This window comes from Peromyscus californicus, unplaced genomic scaffold (genome assembly GCF_007827085.1).
Source record: "Peromyscus californicus insignis strain IS unplaced genomic scaffold, ASM782708v3 Scaffold_6__1_contigs__length_162567912, whole genome shotgun sequence".
NCBI lineage: Eukaryota > Metazoa > Chordata > Mammalia > Rodentia > Cricetidae > Peromyscus > Peromyscus californicus.
Window position 1 is genome coordinate 415,587 of NW_026294584.1, and position 26,960 is coordinate 442,546.

General features: G+C 40.9%; 1 protein-coding gene across 10 annotated transcripts in view; it reads right to left on the bottom strand.

Annotated features, from left to right (window-relative positions):
• The window catches only part of Rint1 (RAD50 interactor 1), a 63,480-nt gene that overhangs the window by 12,381 nt on the left and 24,139 nt on the right, over nt 1-26,960 (bottom strand). For 7 of the 10 annotated variants that reach the window (XM_052720318.1, XM_052720319.1, XM_052720317.1 and 4 more), the window contains 10 exons: nt 21,232-21,405; nt 20,994-21,143; nt 19,458-19,614; nt 16,458-16,568; nt 16,142-16,367; nt 14,664-14,801; nt 6,996-7,195; nt 2,752-2,966; nt 1,910-2,090; nt 1,722-1,840 (listed from right to left, as the gene is read on the bottom strand). In XM_052720318.1, the coding sequence (XP_052576278.1) occupies nt 1,722-1,840; nt 1,910-2,090; nt 2,752-2,966; nt 6,996-7,195; nt 14,664-14,801; nt 16,142-16,367; nt 16,458-16,568; nt 19,458-19,614; nt 20,994-21,143; nt 21,232-21,405 (1,671 nt within the window). Of the gene's footprint in view, nt 1-610; nt 760-1,721; nt 1,841-1,909; nt 2,091-2,751; nt 2,967-6,995; nt 7,196-14,663; nt 14,802-16,141; nt 16,368-16,457; nt 16,569-19,457; nt 19,615-20,993; nt 21,144-21,231; nt 21,406-26,960 lie in introns of all 10 variants that reach the window. The other 3 variants (XM_052720321.1, XM_052720320.1, XR_008214360.1) reach the window with 2 other exon arrangements.

The following is a 26,960-nucleotide window of genomic DNA, read 5'->3' on the forward strand; positions in this document are numbered from 1 at the left end:
AAATAGGTTGGAGATGGTGGCACACTTTTAATCCCAGCACTCAGGAAGCCAAAGTAGGAGTATCTCTCTGAGTTCCAGGACAGTCTGGTCAAAACTGTGAGCTCCATACTAGCCAAGGCTAAACAGTGAGACTTTGTCTCAGAAAACTAAAACCACGACAGAAATAGGAAGGCTGGTAAGATAGCCTAGGGGTAAAGTGCCTACTAGAAAGCTTGATGACCTGAGTTCAATTCTTGGGTTTTATACGGTAGAAAGGAGAGAACTACCCCCCCACAAGTTGTCATCTGGCCTCCACATACAAGAACACAAAATTTAAAAATTAAATACTAATAAAAACAGCTGGGTATAGTGGTGCATGCCTTTAATCCTAGCACTCTAGAGGCAGACGCAGGAGGATTTCTGTGAGTTGGAGGCCAGCCTGGTCTACAGAGCAAGTTCTAGGGCATCCATGGCTCCACAAAGAAACCCTGTCTTGAAAAACCTATTAATAATAATAATAACAACAATAATAATAACAAATAAGTGCTGGAGATTTAATGCACTAAGTAGAGTGCTCGCCTAGCATGAATGAAGCATGGGAGAGGACTTGGGGGTATAGTGGCTTACCTACCTGTAATCACAGCACTCAGAACAGGGAAGCAGGAGGATCAGAAGGTTGGGGTCATCCTCTGCTACTATATACAAAGTTCAAGGCCAGCTTGGGATACCTGAAATCCCATTTCAAAAAAGGAAAAGCAAACCAGAAGCAATCATAGCTTCCTGAAATAAGCAAACATAAGTTTTTATGTTTTTAAAGGAATGTTTCCAGATTGCACATACCCTATACATAATGTAAATTTTAAATCAGCAAAATTTTTACTAGAATTCTAGTAATTATTCTCATGTTTATAACTATACTTAGAAGTAAAACTAATATTAAATGTATAAGAAAACTAATTTTCCTCTGGTCTGGGCTACTGTTAGGCACTAAACCTAGCTGTGATTTCTTATTTTCTATGGGTGGCAGAATTATAATTGCATCCATTTTCTATTTACTCTCCTAGTAATAAGCAAATAGAGTTGAACCAAATGCTAGGAAGCAAGTCCAACATGTAATTTTACCTGATTCTGGTCAACTTTCTGAGGATATGGGTCACACAAATTATCTGGGTTTCCCTATTGTGTTTTGAAAATAAAATAGATACACAATGAGTGTTTTAAGGTTTTAATTAATTTTTATAAATTTTTTAAATTTTATTTTATGTGCCTGTTTTGCCTGTATGTGTCTGTGCACCCTGTATGTGCCTGTGCACCCTGTATGGAGGCCTGAAGAGGGTGTCAGAACTGGAGTTATGGGTGGTTGTAAGCCATTATGTGAGTTGTAAGAATCAAATCTCAGTCCTCTACAAGATGATCAAATGCTCTTAACTTATGAGCCATCTCTCTAGCTCCAGATTTTAATTGATGTTACTGTAACAAATATCAATGAAACTGAAACTGTTAAAAAGAAGTCAACTCACCGGGCGGTGGTGACACACGCCTTTAATCCCAGCACTCTGGAGGCAGAGCCAGGCAGATCTCTGTGAGTTAGAGGCCAGCCTGGTCTACAAAGCGAGTTCCAGGACAGGTTCCAAAGCTACACAGAGAAACCCTAACTCGAGAAAAATCAAAAGACCAAAAAAAAAGAGTCAACTCCTCTAACATTTGGATTCACCGGTGTTAAGGTAACACATTAGGCTTACTGTTTAAAATAGTTTTCCGGTCTCTTGCAATAGTGAGAAAACAAAGGGAAAAGATTCCGTGTCATATCAAACTGCAACTGGGCTGCTCCTCCTTCGTTGAAATGATTAGCAAGGATTATCTGAAATAAAAAGCAATCCATGGAACGGCTGCCTTCATCAGCGCAGCCCCCCAGCACCCACTGACTTACCTCCTGATAGATGTATACATCCAGCTTCTCTACAAGCATTTGCCAGAAGATTCTGAATAAGGAGAAACAAAGCTGCTGCTCCAGCTGAAGCAGACGGTCCCGTAAGGTCAGCAGAAGTGGGCAGGCTGAGCTGGACAGGGACATCACTGCCTGTTCAGACTGAGATGGCAGGGACAGCCACCTGAAAAATAAACAACCTTTACCAGAATGACCCTTATCACTCTGTAACCTTAAGGTTTCAACAAATCATTTTAAATTTGAGGAGATGTACTGTCCTGGGGGAATTGTGATGTTTAAAAAAAAAAAAGGAATGTCTAATATTAAAAGCTCTCCCAGAAAAAAAAAGTATCTATTTAGATTTTAACTTTTAATTATTAAATATTTCCTTGAAAAGTCCCTAAATTCTATCTAAATTTTATCTTTAGAATTAAAAAGACACCAGTTAATCTTACGTTCTGATTTTAGCAAATACTTCTTCCATATTGATTGTACTATTCTGTGTGCAGGTAACACACTCGAGCATAAAGGCAAGAGAATAAACTGTGAGATGCAAGCATGCACAGGACACTTTACTTTGTACAGTGAGCAAGTCAACCCCAGATCATATGCTACTTCTTTATGAGATCCACATTATCACTTGTTTATTCTGAGTAAATTCTTCAAAGGAACAGATTTTAGAAAGATTTACATCAAAACCAAAGTTTGAACCTACCATACACAAAACCCCAAGTTTAATCTCCAAAACTGGGGGGAGAGGGTTCTACAAAAGCTAAAATTTGGAGTGTACATGCCACCTTTGACTCTGACTAACTTGTGTAAAGGGTGACTCACACAGGACATACCTTTCTTTCTTATACAATTTTGCAGCATCTTTCACTTCTCTAAAAACGTGATCTACTTGGCGAGTCAACATATCAAGCTTTAAACGCTCTAAGAGATTAATCATGTCATCGAAGACAGAGCTTTCCATGGAGGCTAGTTGTCCCAGCTGCAGCTTACTGAGGGCATTATTCTCTGCAAAGACCTCCAGTGCTGCCTGTTGAAGCTGCAGAAAGAACTGGAAACAAACATCCATTAGTACATTTATTAACACAGTGCTGGGCATCTTGAAATAGGACTATATCATACAATTCCCTAATTTAAGGTATACAGTTCAGCACCACTGAGATGCTCAGTCAGTAAAGTCACTTGCTGCCAAGCCTGATGACCTGAGTTCAAGGTGGACGGAAAACAGTGGGAGGAAACAACTGCAGCCTGAACATGTGCCATGGTGAATTCTCTGTCACAGAGAGAGAGAGAGAGAGAGAGAGAGAGAGAGAGAGAGAGAGAGAGAGAGAGAGAGAGAGCTTGGCACAGTGACACATATCTGCAATTCCACACTCAGGAGGCTGACACCAGGTTACCACAAGTTCAAAACCAGTATGGGCTACATGAGTCCCTGTCCAAAGGCAAACAAGCATAAAAGCCTTTGTCCTCTCCCCAAAAATAAAATGTTACTAGATGGTTCACTGGGTACAGGCACCTGTCACCAAGCCTTGTTCCCTGGGTAGCACATGGTGGAATGACAGAGCCAACCCCAGTAAGTTGTCCTCTGAATTCCACATGTGCTATGACACATACATATGCATGCACAAAATAAATCTTTTTTATTACAATTCAACAGTTTTAGTAATTCAGAGTTGTGCAACCATTACAATTCTAGAATACTGTCATTACTTCCAGCAACAAAATCCATCATTCATTGTCTGTATCTCTATTTTCTTCACACTCCGTCCAACTCTAGGCAATCACTACTTTACTCCCTATGGTTTTGACGACTTTGGACATTTCAAGTAAATGTAACCATATGAAGTATTACTCTTCATGATCAACTTCTTTCACATAGTTCCATAGCATGTACTGTGTACTTCATCTGTTTTTATTGCACTCAATTACTCAACGAAATAAATGGAAGGTGAGCTGTCATTGTTTTCTTCTTCTGATTATGGAATTATGCAATACAAGAACTTTGATGATATTCACTTAAAGCATTTAAGTCTGGCCGGGTGGTGGTGGCGCACGCCTTTAATCCCAGCACATGGGAGGCAGAGGCAGGCAAATCTCTGTGAGTTCAAGGCCAGCCTGGTCTACAAAGCGAGTTCCAGGAAAGGCGCAAAGCTACACAGAGAAACCCTGTCTCAAAAAAAAAAAAAAAAAAAAAAAAAAAGCATTTACAGTCTGAAGCATTGTGAAAATAACTGAAGGACTTTTGATGTGAAAATAAAATCAGCACCATGAAAGCCAGAATCCATTTATATTATCCAATTATATATAATCCAAATATAACTGCAATTTGTTTCATGCTATCAAAAAGTCTTAGCAGCAAGTGGATCAGTGTGAGAGCTGAACATGAAGTACTCTCTGGAAGTAGAACATGACACAAAAGCACAAAATGAATGAATATGCTGTCTGACTTTATGAAGATAACTGCACTTCACTGCACTCTGTATTATATTCACTTCCTTGTTCCAGCAAATGTCACTATGCACATATATTTCAGAGGTGAGTGAGTGTGTGTGTGTGTGTGTGTGTGTGTGTGTGTGTGTGTGTGTGTGATTGGTGCTGGAAACTGAACCTACAGCCTCACACATATTGGGCAAGTACTCTACTACTACTGAACTACACTCCCAGCCCTTGGTTAACTTGTTTTTGTTTTTGGCGGAGCTGGAGATTGAACCTAGGGCTTTGTGCATGGCAGAAAAGGACTCTACCAACTGAGCTACATTATCAACTCTACATAGAAACTTCTACTTTATTTTACTTGTGCAAGAGATTGAATCTAGGGCTTCATTTGTACTATGCAAAGAGTCTGCCACTGCACTAAACCTCCAAAATCAACTTTATAATTCTTTAATTCCCCTTTACATACTATATTTTTAAAGTGGTATATTTGCCTATTTGGGTTTTTTTTTTCTATTTTGTTTTTATGATAATATATAACAGTTTACATTTATAATGTATCTATTTGTTCATCATAGTTTTTACAGTTTAATATATATTTCATCATCATATTGGTTAGCTAAGGTCCTTATGGATGGTTACTGTCATGAAATGTACTTTATGAAGCACATAGTATAAAGCCAAATACAAAGCTGTATCTTCATAGATGTTCTTAAGGCACTGAATACCAGTTGGACAGCACTTTGCCCAAGAAGTCAGCCCAGAAGGCCCTCTAAAATCACTTTGGTACTAGACCTAAAATATCTAAAGAAAATAACCAATGTTGGGACTAAAAGGCTTTTTTTTTTTTTTTTTTTTTTTGAGGCAGGATTTCATGTACCCCAGGCTGACCTTGAACTTGCTATGTAGCTAAGGATAACCTAGGGATCTTCCAGCCTCTATGGTCACTGCACATATGTGGTACACACACTTACATGCAGGCAAAACACTTAGACACATAGTTTTAAAAAATCTTAAAAAAAAACAAAAACAGTAAGAATGACAGATACATAATGCACTCACCAGATGGGCCTGTGGGCAAGTCTATAGTGCATTTTCTTAATTACTGATTGATATAAGAAGGCCCAGCCCTTTGCGGGTAGTGTCACCCTTGGCCTGGTGGTCCTGGGTGCTATAAAAAAGCAGACTGAGCAAGCGATGCAGAGCAATCCAATAAGCAACACTCCTCCATGAATTCTGCATCAGCTCCTGCCTCCATGTTCCTACCTTGAGTTCCTGCCCTGACTCACTGGATGATCACAGTGTTTTTTATCACAGCAATAGGAACCATAACTAAGATTGAAAGACCCTAACCCTTCAGGCTTACACCCCCCCAAGCCCCAGGAGAATGAGGAACTAAAAAAAGCTAGCTCCAAGGGCAACCTAACTCAGCCATTACTCAACTACCCCCCCCACCCCCGCCACAATGTAACAATATAAAGAGATTTCTATTAAGAGATGCGCTCAACTGTGACTGGGATAACTGCAAGTGTTCCAGGAAGGACCACTGTAACCTTTGTGCAAACTTCACTCCCACCCTGATACCCACCCTTGAGGTTTCGGGAAGAATGTGCATGCAGACGTGACTGTACCCACTCTGTGATCACTCTGTGATCAGACCATGATCTTATGAAATTAGCCTCTAGACATAAATCAATCAAAATGAAATTGTATGGGAATTGTAATCTTGTGGCTTTTGTGCGTTTTTCCTTTAAAAATACCTATGTGGCGGCAGTGCGATGCGACTCTTGCCCTCAGGACAGGGGGAGCCCGACTGTACAGCCGCTTTAAAATAAACCTTGTGCTTTTGCATCAACTGGACCGGAGTCTGGGTTCTTGGGGCGCCCACTTAAGAAGGTAGAACCCGAGATTTTGGGGTCTATCAGATAGTCCTGCTTTGAAGATATTCAAAAGAGTCAAGTCTTGGACTTTTTTTTCTTTGCAGTGCTGGGAAATGAAACTAGATCTTTCCACTATGCTCTGCTACTGAACTATACCACCAATTTATATGTATTGATTTTGACATTTTTGTAAAATAATGACTTTTCTGTGTTAGCATTTAGTGGATTATTATATTCAGAGTACATAGTTGGAAGAGAAAAATGGTTCATGCTATACAGCTATTTATGGAAGTCTATGTGTCTCTTTGTTTTCTTACTTTCTTTCCTTTTGTTTGTTTTTGAAGTAGGATCTCAAGTAACTCAGGCTGGCCTGGAACTCACTCTATCACCAAGAATGACCTTGAGGCTCCTGATTCATATTCCCAAGTGCTGGGATTACAGGCTATACTACCATGCCTGATTGTTTTCTTCTTTCTCTCATTTTATGGTCCTGGGGATCAAACCCAAGACTTTGCTCATGTTTGGGCTCATATACTCCCATTGAGCTATACCCCCAGTCCTCTTATGAGTAAAGTTATTAAATAATTAGTATTATTTAACTGTTATAGATTTGATTGATAAAAATCTTTACTTACATCTCCTAAATTTGGCATCATTATGCTTTTTGCCTCATGTAATTTTTTTGCTTGCAACAGAGTCAACATTTCAAAGGTTAAAGATGATCAAGGTACTAATATATTATTTAATATAAAAGCACATTAACTCACAACATTGTCAGCCCAATCTGCCAGTACTGTTGAGATGTAGTTCACGGCATTAAGAATTGCACAGTATCGAAAGTCAAGTGAAGCTCTAGTCTCTTCTTTCATCACCTGTGTTAATCGTATCCTAAAATCATCTACTAGGTCCTTCTGTAACTCCAGGAACTGCAGCTTTCGAGGAGCTGTGGGGAGATTTTTATACCTGTCTGTGAAGAAAGTTAACAAAACACATGAAGGATTTGATACTGTCATGACAGTTTTCCCTAAAGCTCTACTTTACTGCATTTATGAAAAATCTCAATTGACCATTTCTAAACTCTTTAGATTACAAAGGTAAATGTGTCAGGACTCATCCAATAGTATACTTCCGAATACTTAAGATCTAGATCTGTGCGTTTTGCTATGTATAAATCATGTCTCATTTACAAAAAGCAAATTGTGTTCTAAAATAACTGTTCCTTAAGTTAGTAGCTCTGGTGAGGAAGGCTTGAGACAGGTCTCATTCAGCCCAGGCTGGTCTCAAATTTCCTATGTGGCTAAATATTACTTTGAATATTTGATCCTCCAGCCTCTACCTCTAAAATCCTGATATTTGAAATTAAAAGTATGCACTACCATGTCTGGCTATCTTTTTCTTTTTCCAACATAATATTTTTATTGATTATTTGGGAATTTCACATAATGCACCCAAAGTCTGCTCCCACCACCTTTGTGACACCACCCCCCGATAAAAGAAATAAAAACACAGAAGTCCAATTTGTGTTGCCCATATACTCACTGGAGGATGGTCAAACTCCAAGTCGCCAGTCCCTTAAAGAAAACTAAGTCCTTCCTTACCACACCCCTGCCAGAAGCCATCAATTATGTAAAACAATACTTCAGCATCCTTGCCACAATTTTGTTTGTTTAATAAAACAATTTTATTTTCATTAACTCACAAAAAACAATATAGTTGGTTCAAGGAGGCCATCACTTGCTCAGTCCCCAACTCTACAAGCCTCAGTGAATATCCTTACATTTAGAACTCTTTCATGGCTATTCTGAAGCAATGGAACTATTAGAAATAAGAAGTTTAGTCAGGGTCCACTTGCACTATCAATTATGTAAAGCCCACTTCAATTTCTTCAGTTTGAACTTCTTGATTAGATTAAACAATTTGCAATACTGCACTGCTACAACACCTCACTGAAGTCCTTGAAGAACTTGACATCACTCTGGTTCTGGGCACACTCCAGAAACTAATCTCAAGAGAACAAGGCCCATGAGACTGCTGGTCCAGCAGCTGGGCCCCCTAGGGCTCCTGTTAAGTGATGTCAGGCCTTGCAGGCTCAGCATTACCACCTTCACTGAAGCCTCCAGTGATGACATGACCCAGGGTGTGCCTCAGTGCCCCACTGCAGAGTCCACAGCCAGACCAGCTACAGTGGTTGCCATCTGGGCCATCAGGCCTGGCTGTCTGGGTGCAGCAGCAGGTGAGTCAACTGCAGATGGTGCAGCTGCTGCTGGAGGATGAGCTGCAGGTGCTTGTCTGGGAGCAGCCCTCATCCTAGGAAGAGCAGCTTTAGCTTCCACGTGGCATCCTGGGTACTCAACACATCTGGAGTCCGAAAACAACAAACTGCCCCTTCTCACAATTTTTAAGAGTTCTCTTTGATGGCTGGCTGTCTAGGCTGTTGCTTTGTTAGGGGTAGAGTAGGGTGTGGGTAGGTGTTGTCACAAGCCTTCTATAACTTTCTTTCTCAACTGTGTGTTTGCCATCATTGATACCACTCCAAAAGTAGCTTCCCTGCCCCTTACATTCAGTGGGAGAATGGATTATGGACTTCTACATGGTCTCTGGCGACAGCATGGACCACAGACATCAACATGGCCTCAGGTGGCAACACAGGCCACTCATGTCAACATGGCCCCCAGCAACTACATGGCCCACTGATATCAACACGGTTCCCAGTTGCAGCAGGACCGCAGACCCAAACATGACCCTTGGTGGCAGCATAGACCATGGACATCAACATGGCCTCCGGTGGCAGTACAAGCCACACATATCAACATCAAATACAGGCCTCCAGTGGCAACCTGCACCACAGACACTAACATGGCCTCTGTGTTAGTTAGTACAGACTATTAGACATACATCTGGCCTCCAGTGGTTAACATAGACCTCGGACATAAAAATGGCCTCCACTGGCAGCCCAGTCCATGGATATTCACATGAACCTTGGGCTTCAACATAGCCTGGGGCCACAGTATGGACCACGGATACCAACATAGCCTCTGGAGACAGACAGTATGGACCATGAAAGTCTTTCAAGATAGTCCAATCCAGAAAATGAACCATTCTTTATCTCAGACATGCTGTTGTTGCTCAGAACTAGAGGGATCATGCAGCTGGGCAGCATGTTTGCGGGCTGAGTCTGAGCAAGCTCCAGGCTGCTGCACATCACCCTGCCAACCCTACTAAGCATCAACATGTTCAACCGAGGCCTTCTGTCACACCTGTCATCTCCATGACATCTCTAGTTCTGCCTCTCTCCACCACACATACACATTGCTCCATTCCTCCATTTATGCTGCCACCAAGGGTTTCTATTGCTGTGAAGAGACACCCTGACAACGGCAACTCTTATAAATGAAAACATTTAATTGGGGCAGCTCCCTTAGAGATTCAGAAGTTCAGTCCATTATCATCATGGTGGGGGGAGATTTGGTGGCCTGCAGGTAGACATGGTGCTGAAGCTGAGAGTCCTACATCTTGCAGGCAACAGGAAATTGACTGAGACACTGGGTGGTATGCTGAGCATAGGAAACCTCAAAACTCAGCCCACAGTAAAACACTTGCTCCAGTAAGACCATACCTACTCCAACAAAACCACACTTCCAAATAGTGCCACTTCCTTTGGGGGTCATTTCCTTTCAAACCACAAGATTCCACTCCCTGACCCCTGTAGTGGTATTTGCTCGGCCCATGACCTTGGGCTATACAGCCCAAAGAAGGTGATGCTTTCTGCCTGTTGTATGTGACCTCTTATAAGAAAAGGGAAAGGGGTCATGTGGGTCCTTTTTTTTTTTTTTTTTATCTTGGTGTGATCAGACACCAGATGGCCTGGGAATTGAACCTGGGTCCTCTAGAACATCTTAACCGCTGAGCCATCTCTCTTCCCCTTTCTCTTACAAGAGGCCATGTACAATGGCAGAAAGCACCGCCTCCTTTGGGCCATATAGTTCAAGGTCATGGGCAGAGCAAACACCACTACAGGCCCCCCAAGGCTTGTAGCTATATCTTAATGCAAAAATGCATTCAGTCCAACTTCAAATGTTCCCAGTCTATAACAGTCTCAAATATGTTTTAAAGTCCAAAGTCTCTTCTGAGACTCACGGCAATCTCTTAACGGCAATCCCCTTATAAAATTAAAATTAAGCTGGGCGGTGGTGGCGCACGCCTTTAATCCCAGCACTCGGGAGGCAGAGCCAGGCGGATCTCTGTGAGTTCGAGGCCAGCCTGGGCTACCAAGTGAGTTCCAGGACAGGCGCAAAGCTACACAGAGAAACCCTGCCTCAAAAAACCAAAAAAAAAAAAAAAAAAAAAAATTAAAATCAAAAAGCAAATCACATACTTCCAACATATAATGGCACAGGATATACATTACTTTTCCAAAACAGAGAGAAGGGAGCATAGCAAGGAAATACTGGACCAAAGCAAGACCAAAACCCAGCTGGGTAAACTCTAAACTATGTATCTCTATGTCTGATGTCAAAACACTCTTCAGATCTCCAACTCTGTTCAGCTTTGTTGACTGCAACATACTTCTTTCTCTTGAGCTGGTTCCACTCCCTGTTAGCAGCTCTCCTCAGCAGGTATCCCAGGACTCTGGCATCTCTAACATCTTGGGGTCTCCAAGGCAAGCCAGGCTTCAACTTCACAGATTCACAAAACGGCATCTCTACTAGGCCTGCACTGAGACACACTTGACACATGCCTGGCCTCAGCAGCTTTCTTTAGGCTGAGGCAAATTCCATAACCCATTTCTTCTATCCTTAACTCTAAAGCACAACCACGTGGCCAAAGCTGCCAAGTTCTGCTGCTTACTGGAGCTGGAAATGGCATCCTCGTTCAATTATATCTTCACCAGCTTTCTGTCCTTCACAGCCTAAGCTTAGCTGTCCTGAAATTTGCTCTGTAGACCAGGCTGGCCTCAAACTCAGATCTGCCAGCCTCTGCCTTCCCAATGCTGGGATTAAAGATGTGCCCCACCACATCTGGTTCTAAGTTTTTCTTCAGTTCCTTTTCACAAGTTGGAAACTTAGCTGGGTGGGATCTTGCCCTGAGATCACCACTCCCTTTATTCCATTTCTTAATTGTTTATCTCCTTTAACACAGGACTTAGCTTCATTCTACTTCCTAAAAAGGGTTTTCTCTTCAAATTGTTCTCCATTTTGTAATTTTCCTTGCTCAGCTTCTCCTTTTCATTATAAATCTTTATAAGCACAAACACTAGTAACCACACAACAGAGTCTATACTAGATTTCCTCTGCCAACAGAATTAATCCAAAATTATTTGCTTTAGCCTCAAGCTGACTCTTCAGACAAGGGCAAAAGCCAGCCACTTTTTTCACCAAAATATCACAAGAACAATCTCTAGGCAACATACTAACATTCTTCTCCTCTGAAATCTCTTGAGTGAGCCCTCGACAGTTCAAATAACTCTTAGCACCTCTGTCTTCGATGCTCCTACTAGTATGGCCCATAAAGCAGTGCTTAAAACATAACCCAAAGTACCAACGTCCAAATTCCTCCAAACAAAACCATGGTCAGACCTATCACAGCAATACCCCAGTCCCTTGTAACCTCTGTCTTAATTAGGGTTTTTATTGCTGTGAAAGGATTCCATGACCATAGCAACTCTCATAAATAAAAACCTTTAATTGGGGGTGGCTTGCTTACAGTTTCAGAGATTCAGTCCATTATCATCATGGCAGGGAGCATGGTGATATGCAGGCAGACATGGTGCTGGAGTAACTGAGAATTCTACATCTAGCAGACAACAGGAAGTCAACAGAGACACTGGTATCCTAAGCATAGGAAACCTCAAAGCCTGTCACCACAGTGACATATTTCCTCCAACAAGGCCACACTCCACTCCACTCCAACAAAGCCACACCTCCTAATAGTACAACTTCCTTTGTGGGCCATTTCCTTTCAAACCAAAACAACTGCCATATGAGGATGGGAGCAAAGAGGGCATAGGATGACAGCAATGAGGAGTTACTGGCATCTAGAGAACCAGCAGTCTACAATAGGGAATTTGGATGTTGCACACCAACAGAGCTTTAGGACACTAGTCACCTCTCTGGCCAGAATAACACTGCATCAGAAGAATCCCTATACTATTTCAATTCTAAAACTACTTCATTATTCTACTCTCTTCTTCAATTCCAAGAAAGTTTAGGTTTCCACTGAACATAGTAGAGTGTACCTAGTCTCAGCTATCTGGGAAGCCAAGGCAGAAAGATCATCTGAAAATAGGAGCTCAAGCCAGCCCAGGCAATGCAGTAAGACTCTGTCTCTTTTTTTTTTTTTTGGTTTTTCGAGACAGGGTTTCTCTGTGTAGCTTTGTGCCTTTCCTGGAACTCACTCGGTAGCCCAGGTTGGCCTTGAACTCACAGAGATCCGCCTGCCTCTGCCTCCCGAGTGCTGGGATTAAAGGCATGCGCCACCACCGCCCGGCCAAGACTCTGTCTCTTAAAAAAATAATAAATGGGGGCTGGAGAGATGGTTCAGTGGAAAGAGCACTGGCTGCTCTTAGAAAGGTTCCTGGTTCAGTTCCTAGTACCCACATGATAACTTACAACCAACTGTAACTCCCATTCTAGGGGATCCAACACTCTCTTCTGAACTATACAGGCACTAGGCATGCATGTGGTACACATACATCTGTGCGGGCAAAAATCTCATACATAAAACTAAGGAATTTAAATAAAATAAAAGGAGCTGGAGAGAAGCTCACTAGTTAAGAGCACTTACTATTCTTATAGAGAGCACAGGTTTGGTTCCCAGCACCTACATGGCAGCTCACAACCATCTGTAACTCCAGTTTCAGGGAATCCAACATTTTCTTCTGGCCTCCATAGGCACTACTAGGCATGCACATGGTACAAATACATTCATACAGGTATATACTCATACACAGAAAGTCTTTAAAATAACAGCAATAAAATGAAATCTGAAGACATGTAAAAAGAATGGCAATGAGTTAAAAAAAATTAAATTTTTATTTGTTTTGCTCAAGACTTTTTTTTTTTTTTTTTTGGTTTTTCGAGACAGAATTTCTCTCTGTTGCCCTAACTGTCCTAGAACTCACTCTGTAGATCAACCTGCCTCTGCTCCTGAGTCCTGGGATTAAAGGCATGTGCCCCGGGCGGTGGTGGCGCACGCCTTTAATCCCAGCACTCGGGAGGCAGAGCCAGGCGGATCTCTGTGAGTTCGAGGCCAGCCTGGACTACCAAGTGAGTTCCAGGAAAGGCGCAAAGCTACACAGAGAAACCCTGTCTCGAAAAACCAAAAAAAAAAAAAAAAAAAGGCATGTGCCACCACTGCCTGGCCTTGTTCAAGACTTTTTCCCTTTTTACAGACATTGTTGTTGTTGTTATTTTGAGACAGGGTCTCACTATACATCTAGGTGGCCTGATTGTTGTTACTATTAATATTATAATTAATATTTATTGTTATTTTATTATTTTGAGCCAGAATTTCACTATACATCTAGGGTGGCCTGGAACTCATAAACCAAAATTATCTCAAAGCCACAAATCCTCCAGCCTCTTCTTCCAGAGTGCTGGGATGAAAGGTGAGTGCTGCCACACATGGCTCAGTCCTAAATTATTAGAAAGTCAAAAGTGAGACTACTGCCCCAGATTTTTATTAGAGTAGAAAAAACATGAAGTTACTATACTGCTAGTTATTAACTACCAAAAAAAAAAAACATGCAAAACACAATACTTTTTTAGCTTGTTTGGTTTTGGTTTTTGGAGACAGAGTTTCTCTGTGTAGCCTTGGATATCCTAGAACTTGCTCTATAGACCAGGCTGGCCTCGAACTCAAAGATCTGCCTGCCTCTGCCTCCTGAGTTAAGGGATTAAAGGTGGGCACCACTACCTCCTAGTGAAACGTACGACTTTAAAGAGTTAGTATTTCTATTTTATGCTTATGAATGTGTTCCTGCATGTGTAGTATATATATATATATATATATATATATATATATATATATATATATATATATATACACCACATGCATGCCTGGTGCCTGAAGAGGCCAAAGAGGGCATTGGGTCTCCTAGAGCTGGAGTTACAATGGGTTATAAACTGGAAGCTGAACTGGGTCTTCTGTAAGAGCAGCAAGAATTCTTCCCTGCTGAGCTATCTCTCAAGCCCCAAACTTACAAAACTACAATTAGTTTTGTTGTTTGTTTGCTCCTTGGTTTGTTTTAGTTTTTTTAAAATAGAGTCTCATATATCCCAGGCTGACCTCAAACTTGCTTCATAACTAAGACTGGCCTTGAGCTCTTGATACTCCTGTCTCTCCCTCCCGAGATGGGATTACAAGTGTGAGCCCCCATACCCAGCTTAAAAAATTAATTTTAAACTAACATCATGCATTAAAAGACCAGTACTTACCAGTTATAACCAAAAGTAAAGTCATAAAAACTTCTGCACAGTCTGGAACCTTCATTTCATCCACATCAGTGATGTCTTTATACTGGGATACCCAGGCAGCCTCTGACGAAAGCATTGAGTCCATTTTTTGAAGAGCAACTAACATGAAGAATGGATCATGTCAAGGAGTTATAGTCATTCTTAAATTATCAATTTATATTTTTAGCAATGATTTTTTTCATACAAAATAAATTTGCAATCTCCCACTAACTAATCGTATTATATTTAAAATCTTCAACTTTAGAGTTAAATAAAATACCTTATTCTCCCTCCTCTCAAATCCTCAAAATAGTAATTCTGACTAGATGTGGTACAACCAAAAATACTCAATTAGCCAGGCAGTAGTGGCACACGCCTTTAATCCCAGCACTCGGGAGGCAGAAGCAGGCAGATCTCTGTGAGTTCGGGGCGAGCCTGGTCTACAGAGAGAGTTCCAGGCACGCTCCAAAGCCACACAGAGAAACCTATGGTGATATTTTATTTGTGCTGAAATGTGATATTATTTGTATGTTAATAAATAAAGTTGCCAGGGGATCAGAGCTAAGAACAAGCCATTTAGCAAAAGTCCGGTGGTGGTGGCACACGCCCTTAATCCGTGTTCACATGGCAGGCAGAATCTCTGTGTGTTCAAGGACACATAGAGACCCGAACCTTTAATCTCAGTATGAACCATAGAGACATGGAAGTCTGTATAGACAGGCAGTGACGAGGAAGTCATGTGGTTGGGTTTAGAACCAATGAGAAGGCAGAACAGAAAGGCAATAAAAAGACAGGACACAGGAAGAAGGTCTCTCAGGGGAAGGACAGCAGCAAGTGGTAAGATAAGATGGTCTTAGCTCTTGGCTACTGCTCTGTTCTCTGGGCTTTTAACTCTTAATTGGCTCTGTGTTTCTTATTTAATAAGACCGTTTAGAATTACACCTACAGAAACCCTCTCTCAAAAAACGGGGGATGGGGGGGTGGGGGGGTGGGGAGGGGGGGAACTAGAGTAGAAATAGTACATGGCAAAAATCTACAAAACAGCAATATCCTCTACTGACTCAATATTCCAACATGTAGACTGCAATTCCAGGAATAAAACTGAAGTTTCACGGAAAGAAATGAAGACTGTCTTTGAAGCTAATTCAGTAGACCCTGCCTAGGAAAGCTTAGGCTCCCATACTTCCTACTCAGAGCTGTAAGAGAGAAAAGCTCCAAAACTTTACACACAAAAAACAGACAGATTGCCAGGCAGTGGTGTTATGTGCTTTTAATCCTAGCACTTCGGAAGCAAAGGCACATAGATCTCAATGAGTTTGAGGCCAACTTGGTCTATACAGAGAGTTCCAGGTCAGCCAATGTTACACAGTGAGACACTGTCTAAAAATAAAATGAAAAGCAAGCAAACAAACAAAAAAACTGAGATACCCTCCCAACTTGATGGCCACATGAGCACTTACATTTTCTCTCCACAGTCAACCATCTCTGAAAACAGGTTTCCTCTGACAGAATATGCATACAACTAGCAAAAGTGCTAGGATAACCATGAACACTGTGCAGCTCCCTTTCAAACAACAGCACCTCATCCACCAAATGACAGAAGAGATTGTCATCATAGAGCAGGCAAGGTATATCGGAAGCCAACTTCTCAAGTATGAGCATCATAAGGCCCCGAGAAAACTCAAGCTGAAAGAAACAGACAGATATGAGGGATTATGTCTGTCAGGTACATAAACAACTCTAATGAAACTGAATGCATAGGCCTCAGCCTTTTACCCTTGCATTGACTGCAGAGCCTGCTTTCTCCAATATTGGCTGAATCTTCTCATCCAGAAAGTGAGCATGGTTTCCAATCCACATAAGTACCTGAGCCAAGTACCATTCAGGCTAAGGAGAAGGGAAACGGAAATTCCTTATTTATTCTTTAGTCATAGAAAATTCTAATTAAATGCATTCAATTACAAACAGACAAAAATTAGTCAAAAATTCATATATGTAAGACAATAATTCTTACCCTGCACTTCAAATTCACAAAAGACTTTATAATCAAATGTTTCCCAACATACTCTCAACAAATTCCAAAAATGTGGCTTAAGTCAGCAAACTCAAATTTAAAATACCATATTGGGGTTAGGTATTTTGCTAGTATAACATTTGCTTAGATGCAAAAAGCCTTGATTTCAATCCCCAGCACCACAAAAAAAAAAGAGGAAGAAGGGGGCATAATCACAACAATAATGAAGAAAAGACTATACTTAAAAACTAACACCTGTCTGCTGTGGGATGTTCTGTATGGCAAATGTGTTGCTCTGATTAGTCAATAAATAAAACACTGATTGGCCATTGGCTAGGCAGGAAGTATAGGCGGGACAAGGAGGAGAATAAACCTGGGAAGCAGAAGGCTGAGTCAGAGACACTGCCAGTCGCCACGGTGACAAACAGCATGTGAAGATGCCGGTAAGCCATGAGCCACGTAGCAAGGTATAGATTTATAGAAATGGATTAATTTAAGCTGTAAGAACAGTTAGCAAGAAGCCTGCCATGGCCATACAGTTTGTAACCAATATAAGTCTCTGTGTTTACTTGGTCGGGTCTGAGCAACTGTGGGACTGGTGGGTGAGAGAGATTTGTCCTGACTGTGGGTCAGGCAGGAAAACTCTAGCTACACCTGTCCAGCACACAAAAAGCCCTAGGTTCTAGAGCAAAACATAAACAACAACAGAGTCAAGACAGCAGGGTGGCTCCATGGGTAAAGAGACCTGCCAGCAAGCCTAACAGCCTGAGTTGGTTTCCTGGAATCTACATAGTGGAGAGAAAGGGCCAACTCGCACAGGTTGTTCCTCTGACCTACACACACAAAGAGATATAAAATGCTGGTTTATTTTAAAGCCCTCCAAACCTAGCATGATGAGGTATTATAAGCAACTGATATCTTTGAAATTGTTCTTGGAAGTAGCATTCTGAAGAAAGTATTTTGAGATAGGATCTCATTGTAGCTCATGCTAGCCTCAAACTCTTTATGTAACTGAGGATGATGAACTTCTGATCTTCCTGCCTCTACCTTCCTAGTTTGAGGATTTCAAATATGCACCATCACATGTGGTTTATGTGGTGCTGGGGATTAAACCTAGGTCTTCATTAACTATGGAAGCACTCCACTTAGACTGAGATACATCCCCAAATCATTTTTAAACATGATTTTCTTCTGCTTTCTTTTCAAAAGGTAAAGTAAAGGAAAAAGCCAGCTGGTCTACATTACAAATATATCCAAGCCTTAAAATGGATATAGTTATGGAAAGGAAATGTAGGCACAAAGAATTTGAAACTTTTTTTTACATTTTTTTCTGTGTGTATATGCACATTTGAGTGTATGTGTATGTGGGAGTGCACAATACACAGTGTACAAGTGGCAATAAAAAGACAACTTTCAGGAGTCAATTCTCTCTTGCCACCAAGTGGGTCCTGGGGATCAAATTCAAGTAGTCAGGCTTAGAGGTATATATGGCTTTACCCACTGGCCCATCTCACCAGCTCCACATAAAGTGTTTTAAATTGTCTTTAGAGAGGATTCTCCAAACATTTCAAGTTTTTCTACACAACAACTCAAAAACATACTAGGCTGGAATATAACTCAGGGATAGAGCACTTGCCCAGCATGTGCAAGGTCCTGGGTTAAACCCCCAGCACTGAGAAAAAAAATGACTGACTGGTAAATCCCTATGGTATTCGAAAGGTTGGGAATACAAATAAGGGCAACATCTAATCTCAAAGACTGTCTCACATTATGTCTTTTGATTCATTAGGATCACACTTTTAAACTGAGCCAATACAACTCAAAATTTCCTTACACCAAATTATATTATTGCCTTTCTACATGTTCAGTTTATATTTTGCCTCATTTACTACTGAGTACTAAATGATTCTGCTCTTCCAACAACACTCTACCCAAAAAGGAAACCCATAAAGTACAAACAGGAATCTACTGACACTATGTTCATCCATATGACATGTATAATACCTGGTGTGCTTTTGCACTAAATTCAGAATACTTACTGACCCTGTTCCATGCACTGCATTGACTGCAGCAAACAACAAGAACAAATAAGATAGTGCCCACATCCTTGTAGATTATAATTACAGAAAAATGCCAATAGGATCCCTCAGTTCAAATATTGGTAACAATTTCCTTTAAATTATTCCATCACTTACTGCCATGATATCTCTTCTGCAGCTATGTGTCACTTTGGCATTGACACCTCTAGTCAACATCCAATGCTCTATCTTGTGGAATTCACATCTTTTTCACTCTATTCATATATATCTACAGGAGTGGTCTGTATAGTGAAGCCTGGGCATAGATTTGATTGTAAAGCCTGCATGCTCAAACATAAATGTGAGAAATTGCTCAGACGATGTCCCAAGGAGAGCACCAATTCTGACAACCTGTCAATCTAAGTCCCAGTTATGTCTACAAAGAGCAGTTATAAGGCAGGAATTTAGCCTTTCAGGGAAAACAGAAACATGAATAAAGACAGGTTTTTAACTTAAACACACAAAAGCCCTGGCACAGGTAACATTTACTGAAACCTCAGGGCAAAGTGGACATCGTGGCACATATATGTAATCCCAGCACTCAGGAGGCAGATGCAAAGGGAGCTCAAGTTTGAGGCCAGCCTGGGGTTCTTCTTAGACTCTGTCTCAAAAAACAATAAGAGAGAGAGAGAGAGAGAGAGAGAGAGAGAGAGAGAGAGAGAGAGAGAGAATAGCAAAGCACACCTTACTGATAACATTCGTCTGCCGGTTGCCTCTGAAGTGGTACTTGAATCTCTTCTGAAGGGGAGTCAGCATGATCTGGATGGGCAGGATCACAGAAGGGCATGCAGGAAGAGAATATTTTTCTGGGAGTTGTTTGGGCTCAGTTAGTAATTCATCTCTGATACAGTCAAGTCAAGGAAAAAGAATCAAAATCATATTTATGCACACACACACACTCACTCACTCACGCAATTTTTCCAACAAATGTATTAATACTTAGCAAAAGGTTTAATACAAGTAATGTGAAACCTAACTTTATATTGAATTTAAATTCACTAAAAAGGTTTTTAGGGACTGGAGAGATGACTCTGTGGTTAAGAATACTTGTTTCTCTTGCAGAGAATCCAGGCTTGATTCCCAACACCCACATCATGACTCACAATCATCCTTAACTATAGTACCAGGAGATCTGATGCCCTCTTCTGACTTCAACAGGCACAAGTCATGCACATGGTGCACAGACACACATACAGGCAAAACAGGTATACTCACAAAATAAAAAATAATGAAAATATAAAAGGTTTTTAGAATCAATCAGTAGTAAAGATATCAACTTACACAATCATTTGACTAATACTTTGGTTTTTTGTTTGTTTGTTTGTTTGTTGTTTTTGAGACAGGGTTTCTCTGTGTAGCTTTGCACCTTTCCTGGAACTCACTCACAGAGATCCGCCTGGCTCTGCCTCCGGAGTGCTGGGATTAAAGGCGTGAGTCACCACCGCCCGGCTGATTAATACTTTGTTACTAAGGTTTCTTCCCATTGCCTATTTATTTTCTTGTCCCAAAAGACCCGTAATACCAACACTGGTCAGTTACCATGGGGGTTTGAATAAGACTGGACAAAGTAGGCTCATGTGTTTAAATGTTTGGTCTTTAGGAAAAGGCACTACTTGACAGGGATTAGGAGGTGTGGCCTTATTGGAATAGCTGTGACTTTGTTGGAAGAAGTTTGCCACTAGGGTGGGCTTTGGGGTTTCAAATGCTCAAGACTGGCCCAGTGTCTCTCCCTTCCTGCCGTCTGCTAATCCAGATGTAGAACTCTCAGCTACCTCTCCAGCACCATGTCTGCCTGCATGCAGCAATGATTCCCACCATGACAATAATGGACAACCCCTCTAAAACTATAAGCCAGATCCAGTTAAATGTTTTCCTTTATAAGAGTTCTTGTAGTCATGGTGTCTCTTCACAGCAATAGAACACTGACTAAGACAGCTGTTTATCTCAGAACTCTTTTTTTACAGCCTTCCCACTCCCAGACAATTCATTTTTTAAAGAAAATATATACTTTCCAATAGAAAGTTACATATCAGGTCTAACTTAGGACCCTCAATTTTGCTTCATGGTCACTTGAAAACTTTCTCCTCTGGTATCGAAGGTCAATTCCAGTGCCTCATTCATTCTCTACCACTCTATCAATAGCCCAAAATATTTTAATCACTAACTACAAATATACTGTAGGAAGTAGTCTTAGTAACTTTTCCACTCCAACAAAGATACGAGGCTTGTAGTTTCAACAGCTGACAAAACAGTGTCTCCAGAGTAGCATACACCTCAGGGGCACTAGCAGGCAGGCTTATGCCAACAGTTTGAGACTGGGTGTGTGTGATGAATGGCCAATGAAGCTGTGCTAAAATTTCCTCAAAATCACTGTAACAGAAAAGAAACAGTATTTCATATGATGCCATTAAATTACCAAATATCCATCAGAAAGCAATCACCATGAAATATTTCCTGCCTGGTAAGCTTGTCCTTGAGAATTTTATGCCAGAATTTAACGGTGGCTCTCATGAAACTAAGAAGATGAGTACAAGATGACTCCTGAAGCTTGATGTCAAGTTCTGTCATGGTCACCAGGATAGAGGCAGCCTCTGGCACATTATTGGTCATCAGGTATTGCTGAATGTTATCACTGTAAGACAAAGCAGAACACACATTAATGAGTGTTTCTTGTGGAGTGAGCGAGTATGTGTGTGGACGTGGACGTGTGTGTGTGTGTGTGTGTGTGTGTGTGTGTGTGTGTGTGTGTGTGTGTATGTGTCTGTCTGTCTGTGTGTGTGTGAGTAAGTGAGTGTGTACCTGTGTAGAGACCCTGAGGTCAATAGCAGGTGTCTTTCTCAATCACTCTCCACCTTATTTTTGAGACATGGTCTCTTCATTGAACCTGAAATTCACCAACTCATCTGGAATCTAGACTCTACACTGTCTGCCTCCCCAACACCTGGCTCTTTAATGCCATTGCTGGAAACTGAACTCAGATATTTATGTTTGCATAGCAAGCACTTTACTGACTAATCCACCACCAAATCCCCCTTTGGAACAAAATTAAGCTCTGAAAATTTCACAGTAAGGACTGGGATTAAAGCTGTGGTGGGCTTTAATCCCAGTCCTCGGGAGGCAGAGGCAAGGTGGCTCTGTAAATTTGAGGCCAGCCTGGTCTACAGAGCTAGTTCCAGGACAGCCAGGGCTACAGAGAGAAACCCTGTCTCAAAAAAAAAAAAAAAGAAAAGAAAAGAAAAAGAAAAAAGAAAAACATTCTCCCTCATCTAAGGAAGAATGAAGCATGACTATGAGTTGGCTACTTATTTTATCAGACACTCACATCTGAAGGAACCTGGAGACACACCTCCCCATCCGCCTCCTTTAACATCCTCCTAAGAGCAGCAGCCTGTGTTCAGGATGTCTTCTTCTACCTGTCTCTCCCTACTCCTCCTGAGAGGACAGATGTGTCACATTTCTGCAGACAACACTCATTTCTGGTAGGACTTCTTTCATACAAGTTGTGATCCACAGGATAATGTAATTAGCATATGGGACACTCAAGTAGAGTAACCTTCAGTTTTTATCTACTTTGCATCATAGTTACCATTTCTGCATCAAAAAAGGTATATTCCAAGTTTAGTATTTCATTAAAATAAAGACCATCATGCTTAAGAAATGTATAAATGTAGCCAGGTAGAGTGACATAGCATGTAATCCTTGCACGGTACACTGGGGAAATAGAGGCAGAAGGATCAAGAATTCATGGGCCATGAGACTTGCCTAGACCCTCCAATAAAAAAATGAGGCAGGCACAAGGATGCATACCTTTAATCTTAGCACTCAGGATGTGGAGACCGGCAGATTGCTGTGAAATATTAGTTGAGGATGGGTTACATTTGTTTATGCTGAGGAACACTCATTTAATGGTGAAAAGACTTGTTGCATTCTTTTATGTTGCATTTATTTAACTCTGTGAAGCTGTGTTACTTAGCCTGTCTAAAATACCTGATGGTCTAATAAAGAGCTGAACAGCCAATAGCAAGGCAGGAGATAGGATAAGTAGGGCTAGCAGGCAGAAAGAATAAATAGGAGGAGAAATCTGGGAAGAGAAGATCAAGGAACAAGAAAAGAAGAAGAGCCGGGCGGTGGTGGCTCACGCCTTTAATCCCAGCACTCGGGAGGCAGAGCCAGGTGGATCTCTGTGAGTTCAAGGCCATCCTGTCTACAGAGTGAGTTCCAGGAAAGGTGCAAAGCTACATAGAGAAACCCTGTCTTGGAAAAAAAAAAAAGAAAAGAAAAGAAGAAGAGAGGACACCAGGGGCCAGACACCCAGCTACACAGCAAGCCATGGAGTAAGAAGTAAAGAAAGGTATACAGAACAGAGAAAGATAAAAGCCCAGAGGCAAAAGGTAGACAGGATAATTTAAGAAAAGCTGGCTAGAAACAAACAAAGCTAACACTGGGCATTCATAAGAAAGAATAAGCCTCCACATATATTTATTTGGGAGCTGGGTAGCAGACCCCCAAAAGAGTAAAAGGGTTTAAAAAAAAAAAAAAAACTACAGCAGATCTCTGTGAGTTTGATGTCAGCCTGGTACAGGTTTACCTACATGGTAAGTCCCAGGCCAGCCAAGGTTACATAGTAAGACCTTGATTCAAAAACGAAGAGTCCGGCAGTGGTGGAGCACGCCTTTAATCCCAGCACTCAAGAAGCTGAGACAGGTGAAGAGCTGTGAGTTGAAGACCTGGTCTACAAATCAAGTTCCAGGACAACCATAGCTGTTATACATAGAAACCCAGTCTCAAAAACAAAACAAAAAAAGAAAGAAAAAAAAAAGATATATTACAAAAGAACAGAAAATGTACAAGTAACCACAGAATATAAAATTTCCAGAATTGCATAACACTGAAACGTGAAGGACACTTACAGCACAGGAAAAGCCAGAATAACAATGTTCATGCTATGACACTGCTCACTATAATGTTCCCAAAACACTGCCAAGATGCTAAATCAAGCAAGAAGAGAGAAGGAGAGAAAAAGAGGACAGAATACAGACTAAAAACAAGCCATTACAGGGAAATTTAGAGATGAAAAAATAGGCTTAGAGGTTTGAAAGAAAATTGGAACTAGAGATGTTATCACAAAGGCCCTAAGGGAAAAACTATATTAAGAGAATGAAATAACTGTCAGTGTGGTACTCATTACTTATTTGATTCTTTTTTTTAATATTTTCTTTTTTTAATAATTTATTTAACTTTATTTTATGTGCATTGGTATAACAGTGTCAGATCTCCAGGAACTGGAGTTACAGACAGTTGTGAGCTGTCATGTGGGTGCTGGGAATTGAACCCGGGTCCTCTGGAAGAGCAGTCAGTGCTCTTAACCACTGAGCCATCTCTCTAGCCCCTATTTATTTGATTCTTATTCAATATGATTCCTGGATTAAAATTCTCTTTTAAACAATTCAGATACCACAAAAGTTACAGAAAACTACAGTCTTGTTTTGGTTAATTTCTTTGGCTACTATGAAAGGGAAACTTTCAAACAAAGAGAAATGAAGGAAAGCAAGGTTTAAAACTCCTTTACTAAAGGTTCTAGGAAGATGGCTCAGGGGGTAAAGTATCTGCTGTGCAAGCATGAGGACTTGGGATTTAGATCCTTTAACAGCCATATAAAAAGTAAGGCAAGGTAATGCACCTGTAATCCCAGCATAGGAAGAGGAGACAGAGGGTGGCTAGGGAGACACTAGCCAGCCAGACTAGCCAATCTGTGAGCCAAGGGTTTAGTGAGAGAGACTGTCTCAAAAAATAAAGGAAGACAACCAATGTACAATTTGGAGGAGGTAGGGAACCGTACCATAAAACAAAATAATCTCCCCATTTAGGCAGAAATGTTACTCTGACTTGAGAGGCAAGACCAGATATAATTAACCTGTAGTGTTCACAAAACAGATGTAAACTTTATTTCTCTTTTTATCAAAATAACTTTATTTTTCCCTACTCTTAGGTATTTCAACTCCATTATTCATCTAAGAATACTGTATAGTTTTGGGAGAGTTTTTTGTCTGTTTGTCTGTCTGTCTGTTTTTAGACAAGGTCTAGCCATGTAGCCATAAGCTGATCTTGAACTTACTATCCTCCTGCCTTGGCCTCCCAAGCATTGAGATTACAGGTTTGAACCATCACATTGGCCTAACTATGTAGTTCTTTTTGTTTGCTGTTGTTCTGGAGACCAGGTCTCAATTAGTAGCCTGGGTTTTCCTGGAATTCACTCTGTAAACAAAGCTGGCCTAAAACATGCAGCAATCCTACTGCTTCAGCCCACCAAGTGCTAGGATTACATCATGACAGGTCACAATTCTTTCTTTTTTTTTTTTGGTTTTTTCGAGACAGGGTTTCTCTGTGTAGCTTTGCGCCTTTCCTGGAACTCACTTGGTAGTCCAGGCTGGCCTTGAACTCACAGAGATCCGCCTGGCTCTGCCTCCCGAGTGCTGGGATTAAAGGCGTGCGCCACCACCGCCCGGCCTTTTTTTTTTTTCTTTTAATTACAAGGAATCCATAGCAATTCTTAACTAGGCATGCTCACCAGAAACACCTTTTCAGTTGCATAAGCTTCTTTTTTTTTTTAAAGATTTATTTATTTATTATGTATACAGTTTTCCATCTGCACATATCCCTGCAGGCCAGAAGAGGGCACCAGATCTCATTACAGATGGTTGTGAGCCACCATGTGGTTGCTGGGAATTGAACTCAGGACCTTTGGAAGAGCAAGCAGTGCTCTTAACCTCTGAGCCATCTCTCCAGCCCCCACAATTCTTTCTTAAGCAATTATTTATTTATTTATTTTTGGTTTTGGTTTTTCAAGACAGGACAAGACATCCCTAGCTGTCCTCGAATTCATTCTGCAGATCAGGCTGGCCTCCAGCTTACAAAGATCTGCCTGCCTGTGCCTCCTGAGTGCTGGGATTAAAGGTGTACAGTACTACTGTCCAGTCGATTATTTATTTATTTTTATTTTATGTGTATGAGTGCTTTGCCTGCATGTACATTATGAGCGCCATATGCATACAGTGCCCAGGGAGGCCAGAAAAGGTCATCAGATCCACTGGAACTGAAGTTATAGAAGTTGTGAGCTGCTATGTGAGTTCCAGTAATTGAAACCTGGTCCTCTGGAAGAGCAGCAAGTGCTTCTAACTGCTGAGCCTCTTACAATGCATTTCTTATTAGATGATAATAACCACTAAAGAAATTCAAATACTAGGTGAAACAATGCAGCTCAACATGTGACAGTCTCTAAATATGAATGGGACAATGATGATCACACTCGAAGAAATATGGCATTAGAAACAGTAGTTTTAAGTTAAATCAAGATGAGATAAACCATTTAAATAGACCAATAATCCTTAAGGAAATAGAAACAGTCATTAAAAGTCTCCCAACCAAAAAAAGCCCAAGACCAGATGGTCTCAGCACAGAATTCTAACAGATCTTCAAAGAAGAGCTAATTCCAATACTCTTCAAATTGTTCCACACAAGAGAAACAGAAGGAACATTACCAAACTCTTTTTATGAGGCTACAGTTACCCTGATACCCAAACCACACCAAGATGCAACAAAGAAAGAGAATTACAGACAAATCTCCCTCATGAACATTGATGCAAAAATACTCAACAAAATATCTGTAAACTGAATCCAAGAACACATCAAAAAAATTATCCACCATGACGAAGTAGGCTTCATCCCAGGGATGCAAGGATGGTTCAACATATGAAAATCTGTCAATGTAATACACCACATAAACAAACTGAAAGAAAAAAACCACATGATCATCTCATTATATGCTGAAAAGGCCTTTGACAAAATCCAACACCCCTTCAGAATAAAGGTCCTAGAGAGATCAGGACACAAGGAACATACCTAAACATAATAAAGGCAATACAAGGAACATACCTAAACATAATAAAGGCAATTGTACAGCAAGCCAACAACCAACACCAAATTAATGGAGAGAAACTCAAAGGGATTCCACTAAAATCAGGAATATGACAAGGCTATCCACTCTCCTCATATTTATTCAATATAGTACTTGGAAGTTCTAGCTAGAGCAATAAGACAACAAAAGGAGATCAAAGGGATACAAATTGAAAAGGAAGAAGTCAAACTTTCACTATTTGCAAACAATATGATAGTATACATAAGTGACCC